Raw genomic sequence first — 17,588 nt, 5'->3', positions numbered from 1 at the left:
TGGGGCTTGATCTGAAGAACTGTGAGACCATGACCTGAGCCAAAATCAAGAGTCAGACACTTAATTGACTGAGCCACCCAGGTGCCCCAAAAGTACTTTTTAATTTAAAAAGTAAAAAGTAGTTTTCTTAAGACCACCCAGTATATTGTTGGCTGTTTTGACCACAATCTCAGGCTACTGTTTCCAAGTAACAGTTCACTATGAATCCCTAATGGTTTCCCACCAAGGCTGTAAATGTTAGCTCAGCTTCTACCATTTCTACGTATACATACCCATACACAGAAAATAAATACTTCCTTTAACACAAGGAGACTTACTTTATATATCAGGCATAAAAATAAGCTCAATTTCAATTATTATCTAATTCTCCCAGATTTCTCTCCCAGATTAAGATTAATATCTTAATCTACCAGAATTTTTCTGGACTGAAAATAATCTGTCATTTTCTTCTCTTTCAGAAGTTCCTATTTAAGGCACTGTAGTTTAAGCCCCATTACTTGGCATCAAACCAAAGAGCTTAGTGTCAAAATTATAATAGTACCATACATTTAAATGGCACATCACAGTTTACAAAGCACTTTCTCACAAACCACCTACTTTGATCATCACAATAACTTATTTTAGTACATAGGACATGCAGATGATGGATCATAAAATCTTGCAGCTAGAAGAGAAACTCCCTTTGAAATACTTTCACTAGTCTTCTGAAGGCTTTTAAAAGCCACTCAGTACTTCATTTCATAGATTAAAAAATTAAACATGTCGTGACATTCCCAGGATCACATAGCTAATTCAGGTCTCCTAGCATTCAATCCATTGATCCAGAATCTGATTAAATAGCCTCTATCTTTTATCCTCTCTCTCACAAGAACTTAACTAATATGGAAGTGCCACTTACTAATTTATAGCTCTCAGGCTTCTTCTCAAATGTTTTCTAGGGATAGAAGACAATTTAGCAATCTGATAGACATCTGGTACCGAGGACCATTTGTAATTATATGCTATTCAGTTTGTTCAATGGCTTCATATTTTTTTCTTCTTTAAAACTCAAATTCACTCAGTCCTGTTGTCTCTACCTTCTGAAACATCTTGAGTCTGAATCTGACTCTACCTTAGTCCAAGCTATCTTCTTGCTTGGATGTTAACACACACTCCTTTCTGATCTCTCTGCTTCTTCTGTGCCACTCTTCCATCCACTACTCCCTGTGTGATTTATGTAAAATATAAATGTGATTGGTGCCGCTTCATAGTTTAACATTTTTTCAATGGTTCCCCATCACCTTCACAATAAAGCAAGACAAAAAAGGTCCTTTATAATCTGGCCTGTGCCTATCTCTTTAGCCTCATCTCTTACCACTTCCCTAGGAGCACCTTAAACTCTTTCTATACCAAACTACCTGCACTTCCTTGCATATGCCACAGTCCCTTTCCATAGTTTCTGTTATCCTTCTGCCTGGAGCAGCCTTTCTCCCCTTCTTTTCCATCAGATAACTCTAACTTATCCTTCCATTCAATCATCACCTTTAGTGAAAAACTTCTATTATCCTACAAGCTGGGTGAGTCTCTCCTTGTTCTCACTGCAACTTCCTGTGCACAGGCTAACCACACCACCCATTTTGCTATCTTTTAATTGTTTGCCTTTCTCCTCTTCTTTTCCATCCGATAACTCTTACTTATCCTTCCATTCAATCATCTTCATTACCCCACAGGCTGGGTTAGCCTCTCTACACCACCTATTTTGCTATCTTATAATTGTTTATCTGTCTGGGTCTTCCCACCTGACCAGGAACTCCCTAGGGTAGAGAATATATTTTCATTTCCACATCCCTATCACCTAGCACGATGCCTGACATGTAATGAGTAGTCAATAGAAGTTTCTTAAATGAAAGAAGGAAAACTGAACAAATGAACAAATACATTCTAAAGGGATGCTATCCAGTCTTGGTAATTGATATATTATGTAGCTTGTTGTTTAGCTCATGAATGGCGCTGTCCAATAGAATGTTATTCAATAATGGAAATGTTATGTATCTGCACTTAACTGAATTTTTAGTTAATTTAATAGCCACATATGGCTAATGGACTGTAGAGCTAAAACATTCTGTGTTTATATACTACATTTATTTCAAAATAATTGAGGATGGCTCAAAAACATTAGGGGTATTGTTTTTACTAATTAAAACTAAATTGTTGAGTTCTTCCACTAAACAAGAAACTTGGGAGACGCAGAGATCATTTCTTTTACTTTTATATAATCCATGTCTGGTGTATCGGAAATATCCAGTAAATGTGTTGAATGAATCAATGAAAATAAAAATAATTCATTTCTCTGCCGACTCCATAAAACGGCCATCCCCCGACACTTGCAGTGCAGCTCTTCCTGCCCATGGGTCCTGTCCCTGTGCTTTAATAAAATCACCTTTTTGCAGCAAAAAAAAAAAAAAAAAAATTCATTTCTATTAATATTGCCTATTGGTCCTAATAATTTTATTTTTTTTAATTTTAAAAAATGTTTATTTATTTTTGAGAGAGAGAGAGACAGAACGTGAGCAAGGGAAGAGCAGAGAGGGAGGGAAACACAGAATCCGAAGCAGGCTCCAGGCTCTGAGCTGTCAGCACAGAACCTGACATGGGGCTTGAACTCACAAAGGCGAATTTATGACCTGAAGTTGAACACTTAACCGACTGAGCCACCCAGGTGCCCCAATGGTCCCAATAATTTTAGAGATAGATTTCAACCTCTGAAGTTTTAAAGCACTGAATATTAATTTTTGGAATCCCTTTAAGTATTATCTTCAGATTCCTTCTTGGCCCATCCAGATCCTCATTTTGTATATGATTTGTCATATTTTGGGGTTTCTAGGTTTTCCCTCCAGTCATCTTTTCACTATTTCTATTTAATAATCCTACTTTCCTATTATGATATCTGTGTCTGTGTCACTTAGCCATGCCATGAGGGGTATTTTTAAAAAACACGAATTGGGGGTGCCTGGATGGTTCAGTCCGGTTAAGCATCAGACTCAATTTTAGTTCAGGTCACGAGCTCATGGTTCATGAGTTCAAGCCTTGCATCAGGCTCTGTGCTGACAGCAGGGAGCCTGCTTGGGATTCTCTTTCTCTCCCTTTGTCTCTGCCCCTCCTCTGCTTGTGCTATCTTTCTCTCTTTCAAAATGAATTAAAAACCAACAAATAAACAAACACGCATTGATCCTGGTCTTCCAATAAAATTTAAAAATAGTTTCCAGGAAAAAAAATGTTTCTGGGCTTTCTAAAGTTTTGTTTTTTGTTTTTGTTTTTTTAGGGGGGTCAGAAAAAGGCAGAAGAGTGAGAGAATCTCAAGCAGGCTACACGGTCAGCATGAATCCTGACATGGGGCTCACTTCTACAACCGTGAGACTATGACCTGGGCTGAGATCAAGAGTCTGAGGCTTAACTGACTGAGCCACCCAGGTGTCCCAAAAGATTTTGTTTTTAAGTAATACCTTCACCCAACGTGGGTGGGACTTGAATTTACATCCCCAAGACCAAGACTCTCATGCTCCACTGACTGAGCCAGCGAGGCGCCCCTAAAATATTTTTTTTAATGTTTACTATTTATTTTTGAGAGGGGGGAAGGGGTAGAGAGGAAGACAGAGGATCCTAAATGGACTCTGTGCTGACAGCAGAGAGCCCAACGAGAGGCTCTAATTCATGAACCATGAGATAATGACCTGAGCCAAAGTTGGACACTTAACTGACTAGGCCACCCAGGAGCCCTAATCTTTTTTTTTTCCTTAAATAAAGCTAGTATAAAACTCTGGGGGGTTTTCCCCTCTTTTTTTAAACATTTATCTATTTTGAGAGAGAGAGCGCGCACACACATGTGGAACAGCACAGAGATGGGAGGGGCAAAGAGAGAGGGAGAGAGAATCCTAACCAGGCTCTGCCTTATCAGCACAGAGCCCTACACAGAGCTCAATTCCATAAGCTGGGAGATCATAACCTGAGCTGAAATCAAGAGTCAGACACCTAACTACTAAGCCACACAGGCACCCCTGGGTTTTTTTTCTCTTAAATGTCCAATTTAACCATTTATTTTTTGAAAGCAAAATAACTTCATGATATACTCATTTCCTCTTATTTTATGCTAGAATATGGAACTTCATAATAATAAATGATCCAAAGTTTTAAAATACCCTAAAAGTAAGACTAGAAAGGGAGATGTCTGATCTTACTGGGAAGGTCATTTAAAATAACAGAGTAAACCTCTGCTATATCAACCTAACCAGGAAGAGGACAAGTCTGAATTAATTTAGAAGAAAACTAAAAGCAAAAAATAATACATACTATGTAAACTGTGATTATAATGACCAAAAAATGTCTTCCAAATTATCTATCTCTTAAGTTTTTTAATACTAAAGAATATTTGTAGATAAAAACACAAGTTATTTGTATATATAACAAAGCAATTTGCCTTCAGGATCTAAATAAAGACGTGCAGGGTTTGGTATGGGAGTACAAAGACTGCTAGGATGTCAGACTGTAAGTATATATCCTGGCATGAAAGTATAAAACCTTCCCTGAAATTAAATACAGAGGAAATAAGTCCTTAAACAATCTTGTCCTAGGCAGACAGCTATTTTTACTGTGGGGTAGGGAATGTGCATTATTTGGACAACATCTACACAGGACATGTAGAATTGTCGGGGGGGGGGGGGGAAGGGAAAGAAAGAGTCATAAGAGCAAAAAGACCAAAAGAATCGACAAATGATTGAAAGAGAGGGTGAGGAGGTGAGGCTAGTCTGAAGACTGCCTGTGGATGGCAAAGCAGGGGCATATAAAATGGAATAATTTTGTACCTAAATAAAATGACTGAAAATAGTCTGCATATTGAAGAGATTCCTTATAATTCTGTTTCTTGCTAGAGCTGAAGATTTAAAGTAGCTAGGTAGAACTCAAATTTTGTCTAGGCAAAGAAAGTATTTGAAGTGCACCAGTTGTGTCATTAGAAGGAATGACTAAGAGCACCATCTAGTGGTTTTTCTTATCATGAAGAACTCATGCCTGGGAGTCGAGGGTCTTATTGGAATTCTTGAGTCTTAGACTTACATTGTTACATGTGGTTGGCAGCAATGGGATATAAGCCTCTAGGACCAAATGCCCCTCTACATTCATCACCTCACTTTTATATAAAGTAGTATCTAATCATCGCTCCTGGAATTAAATATGGGCAAAGTAGTCTTATCTGATACCTTATGTCTATTAAAACCAGGACCAATTCACAGAGGCAAAATAGCATCCAGAAAGAGACACTGGGCTGGCGTCTGGGTGGCTCAGTCTGTTGAGCAACTTTGGCTCAGGTCGTGATCTCATGGTTTGTGAGTACAAGCCCCACATCAGGCTTGCTGCTGTCAGAGCAGAGCCTGCTTTGGATCCTCTGTTCCCTGCTCTCTGCTCCTCCTTTGTTCATGTTCTCTCTCAAACAAAAACAAAAACAGACAAAAACAAACAAACAAGAACAACAGCAACAACAACAACAAAACTAAACTAAAAAGAGGCACTGGGGCGTCTGCGTGACTCAGTCAGTTAAGCGTCCGACTCTTGATTTTTGCTCAAGTAATGATCTCAGGGGTTCATGAGTTAGAACCCTGCACTGGGCTCTACACTGACAGCTGCTTGGGATTCTCTCTTTCCCTCTCTCTATGCCCCTCCTCTGCACACTCTCACTCTGTCTCTCAAAATAAATAAATAAACTTAAAAAAAAGAGAGAGATACAAAAATACTGTTCTATGGATATATCCACACGATTTTCCCTGAATCCTTTCATTTGGAGGTATAGATCTCTTTTCAAGACTAGCATTAAGAGGCCTTGAGGTCAAAGCCGTGTGTGCGTGCACAAAGACACACATAATCCATAAAGAGCCTTCATCTTTTTTTTTTAAGTGGGCTAAGCCTTTATCCAAATTGAAAAAGACCAAGGCCTTTACATCTAGAGATTCATCTGTTCCTCAATAACTCACCATTGAAGCAGAGGCTAGTACTCTTCAATCTGGAGCTTTTCTAATACCTATGGATCTAAGATGTTAAACTCTTAGGAATGGATAACCTCATTTGGATATTTATATAGAATGTATGAAAAAGGACATTCTAGATCTATTTTGGGGTACTTCAACTCTTTCTAATTGCCTGATGCTCTGGAAATACTCTGCATTTTGTTAGTGATGTAAAAGATTTCAGAGATACCTTTATAAAAACTTAAGAGGACATTTTGATCTTTTCCTCTATGCATTTGCATTTGTAAGGAACCTATGTCGGGGCCCAAAATATAACAGGTGCTTAATAAGTACAAAACAAAAGCACACATAAGATTTAGAACATCTGCTTCATACCAAGCGTGGAAAATCCTCTTCCAACCAAGAAGCAATTTCTCTTGAAGTTATGCAAAGTCTATTATAGGATCAAAGGTTCTATGCAGCTTTCAGAGGCAGCTACATTTGCAATTCCTAATGGACGCCTTCCTGATTTCTCCAGCTAGGTAGTTATAGTAGCATTGTGGATTATAGCCAAGTTAATCAAAAGTATCCACTTCATTCATGCATAGACCCTACCTCATATTCTTAATCCATATAAATTTTTCTCTAAATTAGGTCTACTTCTTATACTTTCTCACAGTACCAAATACTTTCAAAAAATTTAACAATTTACAATCATATTTACCAGGTGCAATTATTTAATGATTGCCTCCCCTGGGGTTAAATCCCAAGACAGTAACAATCTTTTCTATTTTGTTTATCGTTGTGTTGCCTAAATACCAAACACACAGTAGATAAGGAATTAATTAGTGTATTACTCCAAAGCTCCACATTGCTTTGCCTTAAATTTTTCTGCATCTCAATCTTAAACTAGGATATATCTTGGAAATTATCAATTTCAAATCTTATATTTTATAGGAAAAATTGAGGCCTCTTGATTGTCGGTTTGTTCAAAGTCACTTGCCCAAAAAGAGCCAGGACTGGAACCATGGTCTCAACTTTCTGACATATATTCAGACCATCTTAAGGCTGATTTGAAAGAATTTTTAAAAAAATTCTATGTAAGGGGGCACCTGGCTGGTTCACTAGTGGAGCATGTGTCTCTTGATCTTGGGTTATAGGTTCAAACCCCATGTTGGGTGTAGAGATTACTTAAAAAGTAAAATCTTAAAAAACAAAAAGTTCTACATAAGTTCATATAATTCTGCATTCCTGAACCCAGACTTTAAAAAAATTTTTTTTCAATGTTTATTTATTTGTGAGAGAGAGAGACGGAGCACGAGCAGGGGAAGGGCAGAGAGAAAGGGAGACACAGAATCTGAAGCAGGCTCCAGGCTCTGAGCTGTCAGCACAGAGCTGGACACGGCTCAAATCCACGAACCGTGAGATCATGACCTAAGCCGAAGTCGGACACTTAAGCGACGGAGTCACCCAGGTACCCAACAGGCATTTTATCAAGTTTTGCCTAGTATGGGTTAAAAAAGAAAACAATCCAAAAGGGTAGTAAAAATAACCCCATAAGAATATATATTGTTTTCATAGAGATTTTCTTTTTTTTAATGTTTATTTTTGAAAGGGAGGGAGGGAGGGAGAGAAAGAGAGGGAGGGAGAGGGAGAGAGTGGGAGAGGGAGAGAGAGAGAGAGAGGGAGAGAGAGAGAGAGAGAGAGAGAGAGAGAGAGAGAGAGAGAGAAAGAAGGGGAGAGAGAGAGGGGGAACAGAGAATCCCAAGCAGGCTCCACATGGTCAGTGCAGAGCCCTATGTGGGGCTTGAACTCACCAACTGTGGGATCAATGACCTGAGCCGAAATCAAGTGTCAGACACAACCAACTGAGCTACCCAGATGCCCCATCCATAAGGATATATTAAAGAAACTTTAACTCTTTAGCTCAGAACAGATAAGAGTTAAAGGGTTAAACATACTCATAAAATATGTTAAGAACTTTTATAAATGATTAGTTACATCTGTATCAACAACTTAAATGATCTTGAGTTAAAGTATAGCCTATCAGTTGGCCTTAATTTTGACAACAAAGGCAGAACTTTAAGAGACAAATGTAAATTATAGAGACTTCTTGATTTGTTAATTTGTTTATTTATCAACAAATAATGCTGTGAACTATGATAGCATTCTGCAAGGTGCCTACAACTAAAAATTCTATGTTGAATCTAACGATCTATCCTGGATATTAAATCTCTCCTCTTTTCTCTCTGCCTCTCCTCCTCTCCCTCTCTTTCTCTCCTCTTTCTCTCCCTTTTCACACCTGTCCTCACTATCCAAATCATGACATGCATTCTCTAGGTCTCTTCCACTGTGTGATTCTAACCATCTTAATCATATCAAATTATACCTTTACCCACTCAACAATTTTATGTATTTCCTCCTCCTAAAGGTCTGGAGTCTACCCTTTTCTCTTCATCCCCACTGCCCAAAGTCAAGCTCTTTTTATCCGTCATGCAAAAAAGTTCTATAGTCTTTTACCAGGTTTTCCTACTTGCATTATCTCATTTCAGTTCAATTTCCACATGACATAGAGTTAACTTTCTATGATAGATTTTATCATATCATAGTCCTGATTAAAAAGCTTCCATAACTCTCCACTGCTTATTAAATAAAGTCCAAGCATTCAGGAGTCTAACTTTTTTCAGCCATATCTTCTAACGCTTTCATCATGCATCTTGTAGTCTAGTCACACAAGACTGTTTGAAGAGTCCCTAACTGTTCTCTCACCACAGTGTTTTTGTCTATGCCATTCCCTCTGCTCAGAATGCCCTTCCCTGCTTTTGATGAAATCTTACTCATCCTTTAAGACCCAGTTCAAATTTCACTTCTATCACGGTCAATCTTCTCAACCCCATGGAGTGAAGAATTGCTCCCTCTCTACTACAATGTATATTTATGTGAAGAATTATTATTAAAAAATAACTGTTGGGGCGCCTGGGTGGCTTGGTCGGTTAAGCATCTGACTTCAGCTCAGGTCATGATCTCACGGTCCGTGAGTTCGAGCCCCGTGTCGGGCTCTGTGCTGACAGCTCAGAGCCTGGAGCCTGTTTCAGATTCTGTGTCTCCCTCTCTCTCTGCCCCACCCCTGTTCATGCTCTGTCTCTCTCTGTCTCAAAAATAAATAAACGTTAAAAAAAAAACTGTTATGTCCTATTGTAGTTATTTACGTGTCTGTCTCCTCCCAACCAACCAGACTGAGATCTTTGAAGCTTCATTCATCCTGGATTTCCCAGTACATAACGGGTAATAGGTTCTCACTAAACATTTAAATAAATGAATCTTCTTATAAATCAGTTGACTTTACATGGGAAAAAAGTCAGATACAGATTGAAATTTTAGTGCAAGCCAGTTTAATTCACAAACATGTGTGTCACAAGGAATACTAGAAAAAATTGTTTAAAACAGTAAGTGAGCACAAAGATCACTGAGAAGTCTTTCACCACCAGAAAAATAAATCAAAACAAACAAAAACTAAAAGCACATGGTTGAATGATGACAGAAACTAAATTATTTCCATCCTCCTACTTCCCCAGCTTCAGTGAGATGTCCAGTGGTTTCTACCAGCAGACTAACACTCTGAGGCCTAGGAAATATAATGTTTTCACAAAGTAATGATGATGGAAAAATAAACACTCTGTTTTCTGATCAAACCCAATTAAAGGAAACTCTAATTCAGAATAAAGACCATTTTGATGCTTATATTTCATGCTCACCTCCTATTGCTTAAATTCTTTGATGTAAGCCTCAAGTTGCCCAGGATCTCTGGTGGTTCATTGTCTCTAATTCCTGATCCCTACTACCTGAATTCCTTGGACTCTGGATCTCTTGCTAGTATAACACAGAGTAGTAAGATTTTATGTTAATCTCAAGAATCAGTCAGTCTTTTAAGTAACAATTTCTGAGCATCTTGAAGAGAAAGTAATTACTATGAGTCTATATGGATTTATGAAGAATCGCAGTAGTATCATTTTCTTCTTTTAAAGGATAGATTGATTGAGAAGAAAAATCCAAAGGTCGTTATTATCCCCATATGCAAGGTATCTGACAAACTTGTTCATTACTTTGAGCAAAACCATGAGTTAGGTTCAATTAGGGAATTAGTAACTGGCTGAAAAAAACCTCTTAAGATACTCATAAAATTCTGAATAATGGAAACAAGTCAATATGAAGGGCAGGTCCATATAATGTGGTACTCAAATTTTACTGTGCATCAAAGTCACCTAAGAGTCCTATTTAAGGAGAAACTGCTGGGTCTGGTGCCGAGAGTTCCCAATTCAGCAGGTGGAACCCAAGAATTCACATTTCTAACAAGTTCTCAGGTCCTCACCTGGGGATCAGGTTCTGAGAACCACTAATGTACTGTAGCTCATGACACAGTTACATGGTTTTGTTCAACATTTTGCTAGTAGCCTCGTTAAATACATAAAAAGCATGATTACAAATCTGTGGATGATATTAAATTTTGATATAAAAAGATCTCAATAGGTTAGTTGTGGGACAAATCTTAAAATTTAATAGGGATAACTTTAAAATCCCACAACAAGTATAGGATAAGAAAACAGAGCTTAATAATCTCCCTCCCTCGAGAGCCAAAGCATAAGAGACTCTTAAAAACTGAGAACAAGCTAAGGGTTGATGGGGGGTGGGAGGGAGGGGAGGGTGGGTGATGGGTATTGAGGAGGGCACCTTTTGGGATGAGCACTGGGTGTTGTATGGAAACCAATTTGACAATAAATTTCATACATTGAAAAAATAATAATCTCCCTCCCCCCCTCTCTCAAGCACACACACATACACACACGCATGCATATAAAGAGAGGAAGAGAACGATACACAGGTTTTAGAAGACTACAGCTTCAACAATAAAAGAGTATACTCTGGCAACCAAAATAGGTAATCATAGTTTAGGTTTTATTAATAAAGTACAGATTATGGCACAATGTATTTGATAGTCCAACTGCAGATTATACTGGTTCTCCCACAACTGGGTATCTCTGTAGTCAACTTTGGGTACCAGACATTAAACAGAAGGTAGTCAAACCAGTTTGTTCAAAGAAGATGTTTGGATCTAAAATGGCATTACATGAGAACAGTAAGAGGAATTGTTGATGTCTGGCCTTCAGAAGATTTAGAAGGATGGAAGAGCAGTTTTCATATAATGGTCTTGTGGCTGAGGATTTGTTTTTTTCTCTGTATGACCCTAGGCAGAACTGCCACATACAGACTGTATCGGACTGCTTACTACATACGGGTGTCCAGCTGAGGAGAGGAGAGGGGAGGAAGGGAAGGGCTCACATTTCACTTGATAAACCATGTGCCTTGGTGGGGGTTGAGTCCAGCTGGGAAAGGGGTGAACTTTTTCTAGTTCATATAAAAGGGACAACTCTAGAGGACCTTTTCCTTATAGTAGGGATCCCACTTCTAATTTGCACAAAGGCAGTGGTGACAGTAGCCAAGGTAGAACTAGCTCCATTAAGAGAAGTTGAGAAAAAGGGATTTCACCTCACTTTAAGAAACTGATAGAGTGATGTATTATATGGAAACACATTTTCTGAAGAGTAGTTAATCCCCCAAACTGGATGTTCAAGGACTAGCTGGACAACTTCTTGGCAGGGTTATTTAGAGAGGATTTCAAGATAGAGGAGTACGTGTATCTTTATTACCGAGTGGTGAAACTCCATGATCTTTTAGGATTCCATGATCTTTTCTCCATGATCTTTTTAGGCTTTTAGGATTCTACATTTGAACTATATGTCTATCTTCTTTCTGATCCATACCCCAATTGATTCCTATGGTATCCAGATCCTTTCTCTTCACAAATCTATGATGCATTCTAGCCTTCCTCCTATCTAGCCAAATCCCTCTCCCCCTCTGCCTGCCCCAGTATTTTGAGAGAGAGAGAGAGAGAGAGAGAGAGAGAGAGAGAGAGCGCATGAGCAGGGAGGGGCAGAGACAGAGATGGAGAGACAGAATCTGAAGCAAGCTTGGCCCTGTCAGCACAGAGCCTGATGCAGGCTCAGTTTAATGAACCATGAGATCATGACCTGAGTCAAAATCAAGAATGGAACGCTGAACTGACTGAGCCACTCAGGTACCCCTAAACTGTGTATTTAAAAAAACTGCTTTCTGGAGTGCCTGGCTGGCTCAGTCGGTACAGCATGCGACTCTCGATCTCCAGGTTGTGGGTTTGTGCCCTACGCTGGGTGTAGACATTACTCAAAAATAAAATCTTAAATTAAAAAAAAAGAAAAGAAAAACAAGAAAAGGAAAATACTGCTTTCTTCCAGGTTTAAAAACACAAAACTACTACTTAAAATGAAAACTTGGGGTGCCTGAGTGGCTCAGTTGGTTAAGCGTCCGACTTCAGCTCAGGTCATGATCTCACGGTTCGTGAGTTCAAGCCCCACGTCGGGCTCTGTGCTGACAGCTCAGAGCCTGGAGCCTGTTTCAGATTCTGTGTCTCCCTCTCTCTCTCTGACCCTCCCCCATTCATGCTCTGTCTCTCTCTGTCTCAAAAATAAACGTTAAAAAAAAAATTAAAAAAAAAAAAAGAAAATGAAATGAAAACTTAATTCTCTTAATATATTCATTAGAAAAAAAGCTGTTTCATTTTTAAGTGATTTGTGAATCAGTCACTAAAAGTCATGATAGGGGGTACAGAAAGTCTTTTACGCCAGAAAGAGAGTGGAATAAACATGGAAAATGTAATGTTGGTTTATATTTGTTCCGTGAGTACTAAATGTATGATACTGTATTAAATAATGATTAAGTAATACATGATAAGTATTAAGGAGCAGTGCCAACCATAGGCATAATCTTAAAGAAAGCTGAATTATCTTGGGTGGTTTGTCTTTGAATTCTGGTCTCTCACTTTCCGTATCTATAGAGTCTGAACCTTGGCCCCCATCAGGCTGGGGGTTACCCTTCTTGTATTTGAACTCAGATTTCCTGAGTTATACCTCATACTTAGGATTCTTCTTGGTCTCTTCCAAGAGAACAGTGCTTTAAGAAAATATCAACAGAGGCGCCTGGGTGGCTCAGCTCAGGTGAATGTCTGACTTTGGGTCAGATCATGATTTCGAGGTTTGTGTTCGAGCCCCGTGCTGGGCTCTGTGCTGACAGCTCAGAGCCTGGAGCCTGTTTTGGATTCTGTATCTCCCTCTCTCTCTGCCTCTCCCCTGCTTGCGCTCTGTCTGTCTCTCTCTCAAAAATAAATAAACATTAAAAAAAAAATAAAAAAGAAGAAGAAGATATCAACATAAGAAGTTAACCGAAGGTAGAAACTATCCTATAGAAAGCAGAGAGGCACAGATTTGGGGGTTTATGTACCTTTCGGTAAGTAGAGCCAGGCTAGCCTTTTATGAAGAGGGAAGAGAACACAAGATCTAGATACCTAAAGATGCCTAGCCAAACAGTAATTCCCATTTCTGAACAAAAAACCTCAGAAGACATAACCAAATGCCAATAAAGGGTTGAACCACCCAATTATTCTGAATCCACATTCAAGATCTAATAACACAAAATGCCTAAAGCAATATTTATGTAAGATATTTACATATGTAATGTCATACTGGAATGATAACCTAAGATAACTTTTACAGAACTTTAAAAAAAAAATCAGTTTCAAACTACTTGTAAAATGGAATAACAATTACTTTGAGCTTAGAAACTTGGGGGAAAAAGTGTTTTTTAATAAATATTTTTAAAATACAATATAAAAATATACATATTTTTTATTGTTTTAAATGTTTATATACTTACTTTTGAGAGCGAGAGGAGGGAGGGAGGGAGCAGGGGAGGGGCAGAGAGAGGGAGACAGAATCCTAAGCTGGCTGTGTGCTGTCAGCATGGAGCCCAAAGTAGGTCTAGAACTCACAAACTGTGAGATCATGACCTGAGCCGAAATAGTCAGATGCTTAACCAACTGAGACACCCAGGCATCCCTAAATACCATTTTTAAAATGATAGTTTTATTTTGAGAAAGATATATAATAAAGGTTTTCTAACTAGAGAAAATAGAAATGCTTTTTAGGAAAAGAAAATGAATGCTTCTCTTCCCTAAGGAAAAACTAATTTCCTTTTCCTTTGTGAATAAGCATCTCTCTTTTTTTTTTTTTTTTGAAGGGAATAGGTACGTTTTAAAAAAACTTTGGACTTATTTTTTTGTGCTGATCTTGATCAAACAGCTTACATGATTATTCTTTTTAATATTAATTATGTTTTTCTTAGCAGAATGCCTTATACAGTGGGCAAATATTCAATAATTGTTGAAAAAAAGTGCTCTTGCTTCAGCTGCAAACTGCTGATCAACATCAGCAAATTATTGCAAAATTTGCCTCAGACAAATATTTTATAATCCTTCTTGTGCCCCACTGATTTCCAATTTATCAACAGTGGTGCCTGGCTGAATTGTCAACCAGAGACTTTCATTATTTAATCAGTGTACCATTCATTTGAAAGCAATGTTTGAAAATTGCTCTGTATACTTACATTCTTTATTTAAGGTTATAATTTAAGGTGATAGAACACACATCCAGAAGCATATATAAACAAGGCTAATAACCAAACAGCACATCTCATTTTGAAGCAGACTGGCTAATGTCAACATTAGATTATATAATCTGCTCACCTCTTGCCTACAGAAAACAGTGAAAAACAATGGCAAAGGTAAAAGCTTAAAAAATTGGGGGAGAAATGAGAACCAAATATTCAGAATATAAAAGAAGCTTCATTTGGAATGTGGGGTCCTAAGATTATCTTTCCAGCAATTACCTAAAAAGCTACCTACCAGGGTGCCCGGGTGGCTCAGTCCGTTAAGCATCTGACTTTGGCTAAGGTCGTGATCTCATGGTTCCTGGGTTGGAGCTTGCTTGGGATTCTCTCTCTCTTCCCTTCTCTCTGTCCCTCCCCAATTCGTGCTTTCTCTCTTTCTCAAAATAAATAAACTTAAAACAAAAACAAAAACTGCCTACCGATAAAGTAAGAATGACAAACTTAGAATGATTTCATTCATTTATGACCAATGTTAGGAGTGTCCTGGCAAGAATGACCAGAAAAAGGACTGAGGAGGAAAATGAATCATTTTTCAATTATCCCAGTCTGTACTGCCACTTCAGTGCTTTCTAGACAGAGCTCTAGAGGCCCTAAACTGAAGCTGAGGTATTTTTCTCTTTCTGGAAAGAAGTCACTTCTAAGGCTGCTGAAAATCTCACTGATCCAGGCCTCTTCCCTCTTTTCTGAACTATCCTTCTATATACCATTTTTTTTCATACAATTTAAATATAGATTCCTAGAAATGCATGAGATTTAACCAGTAAGGTACTTACATTCACACTGTATGACATCTAAGTTAAACTGCTGAACGGCTCCCATGCTTATCTGTTTTAACTCACTGTCCAATAGCATCTGCATTAAGGATGTTGACAGATGCTGGCAGGCTGACATGCAAGCAGTCTGGGCAACTTTCCCCTGTTTAAAACAAATACCAAAAACAAAACATAAATAAGCAAATAAGTAAACACAGAAATACACCATAAAGTATCAGAAAAATTATATACCTGACATTCTTTTTGTTGTCTTTTAGGGGGTACAACAGTGATTATTGGCCTTTCTATTTCTGTATTCTGAGTGGCTATGCTTTTAGCACAGGAATTAAAATTAATCTTGTTTACTTGTCCTCCTCAGGACATAAATATCATTGAAGTTCTAACTGCACTCAGGAAAATTAAAAGACAGGTAAAAAACACATGAATTATTATTTTAGACCTCTTGAAATGTCTCAAGTATTTTTAAAAATACACATTAAAATATGACAAATTATCGTACTGACGGAACATTTTATTCATATAATGCTTTTTAAGCTTTCCTTCATATAATTAAAGCCAGAATAAAGTTAGTTAATAAACAATATAATTTCCTATTTAAACTGTGCCTAAAATTCAAAATATACTTTCAATCTTAAGTCCTTACTTCTAATCAGAACATGAATTTGTAGCATAGCTTCAATTAGCTCAGGGGGCTTACCTACCAACATGATTTCAAAATCATCTACAGACCTAAATTTAGTTTTAAAATCATCTGATAATTTAGAAATATATGGTTAAGTAAACTACAAATATTTGTGGTTTTGTTTCACATTTGTATCATTATAAAATATTTTCTACCATAATAGCTCCTAAAAACTACAGAAATTTTCCCTGATGGCCTTAATTAAGGCTACACGTTTCATCTCTAGATTACAAAGCTGAATCACATTACATCACTTTTGGTATAAATTGCTTCTTTAGACAGATTTCAATTAAAAGCTTAAAATAAATTACTATAAAGACTCTGTCCTGTATAGTTTTCCTGTCTAATACTGCTTCTAGTATTTCTGTCTTCAACCTACAACGATGTGATTTGGTGATGGACTAACTCCTGTGATAGGATTCAAAGATCCATGAATATGGTCAGAAATAATGACTTTTGGAAAATGTGCCATGTTTTGCCTCATCTGCATTAATAAATATTTACTCAGTGCTATTTGATAATTATTCTTTTCCTACTTTCACAAAGGCTAATCAAGTCATGAAAAAATCTCCTGAACATAAATGCTTCACTAAATTAGTACAGAAATGTTTTACACAGTTGATCTGTCAGGGAAGTAAGAAAGAACATAAATATATTTTTAAGATATTTATTAGAACATTTGTTCATTAAACTACACATTTAAAGTCAGGCTAGAAACACGGCAATCTTTTTGAGTAAGTCTTTAGCATCTAGACACTATGCAGTGAAAAACTGTATCTAAAATGGAATCTCAATTTCTCAATCAAAAACGTAGAGATAAAAGCCAATGCAAACAATATATTTGACAGATACTGATGAACTGCCAAAAAGGAATGTAACAAACAATGCAAAACCCAGCATGCTTCAAGATCCCCCAAACCCAAGAGGAATTAGTCTGGGAGACATGCAGCTCCATTCCCCAAGCACCATAATATCAATATGAATGGGAGGGGGACAAAAACGTAGAAAGAGGAGAAATCAATGGCATGTAATTTAATTATAATGTAACAGGCTTGACAATACTTAACAGGAATGTAATTTTGACCCAATGGAACAACTACTGCATTTTAGTTTCATGTACTTCTCCATCCAATCAGCTCCATGTTCTACTTATGTTGCCTCTATAATATACTAACTGCAAAACAGATTAATAAATTGCCCCCCTAAATTACTATTATATTCATTTCATAAGTAAACACACTGTACAAGGTAAGTGGTATAATTTTAAAGTGATACTTAAAATTCAACATGGGTTCTGACAGTACAAATGACTATATAACAATAGTACTGGAGCCAAAAATGATGGTAAGAGTACAGAAATACAGGCAGCTATTCCATAAACTTAGTGGAAATAGGTAACGAAAACACACACACACACACACACACACACACACACACACACACACGTGCACGCTAATTTAACTTTTTGTTTAAACAACATACATAATAATAAAACCCTAATACTAAATTTCTTCTGATTAAACATATTAAATACAGGCTTATTGTTCTCAAAGATACAAGATTAAA

General features: G+C 37.5%; 1 protein-coding gene across 12 annotated transcripts in view; it reads right to left on the bottom strand.

The window, feature by feature from the left end:
* Window positions 1–17,588, bottom strand: part of EXOC6 (exocyst complex component 6) — a 316,918-nt gene that overhangs the window by 40,545 nt on the left and 258,785 nt on the right. For 11 of the 12 annotated variants that reach the window (XM_053207218.1, XM_015061898.3, XM_053207222.1 and 8 more), the window contains one exon: window positions 15,341–15,482. In XM_053207218.1, coding sequence (XP_053063193.1) covers window positions 15,341–15,482 — 142 coding nt within the window. Of the gene's footprint in view, window positions 1–15,340; window positions 15,483–17,588 lie in introns of those variants that run through there. The other variant, XR_008292111.1, reaches the window with a different exon arrangement.

The sequence above is a fragment of the Acinonyx jubatus genome, chromosome D2 (genome assembly GCF_027475565.1).
Source record: "Acinonyx jubatus isolate Ajub_Pintada_27869175 chromosome D2, VMU_Ajub_asm_v1.0, whole genome shotgun sequence".
Taxonomy (NCBI): Eukaryota; Metazoa; Chordata; class Mammalia; order Carnivora; family Felidae; genus Acinonyx; species Acinonyx jubatus.
This window is presented reverse-complemented; position numbering and strand designations above follow the sequence as displayed.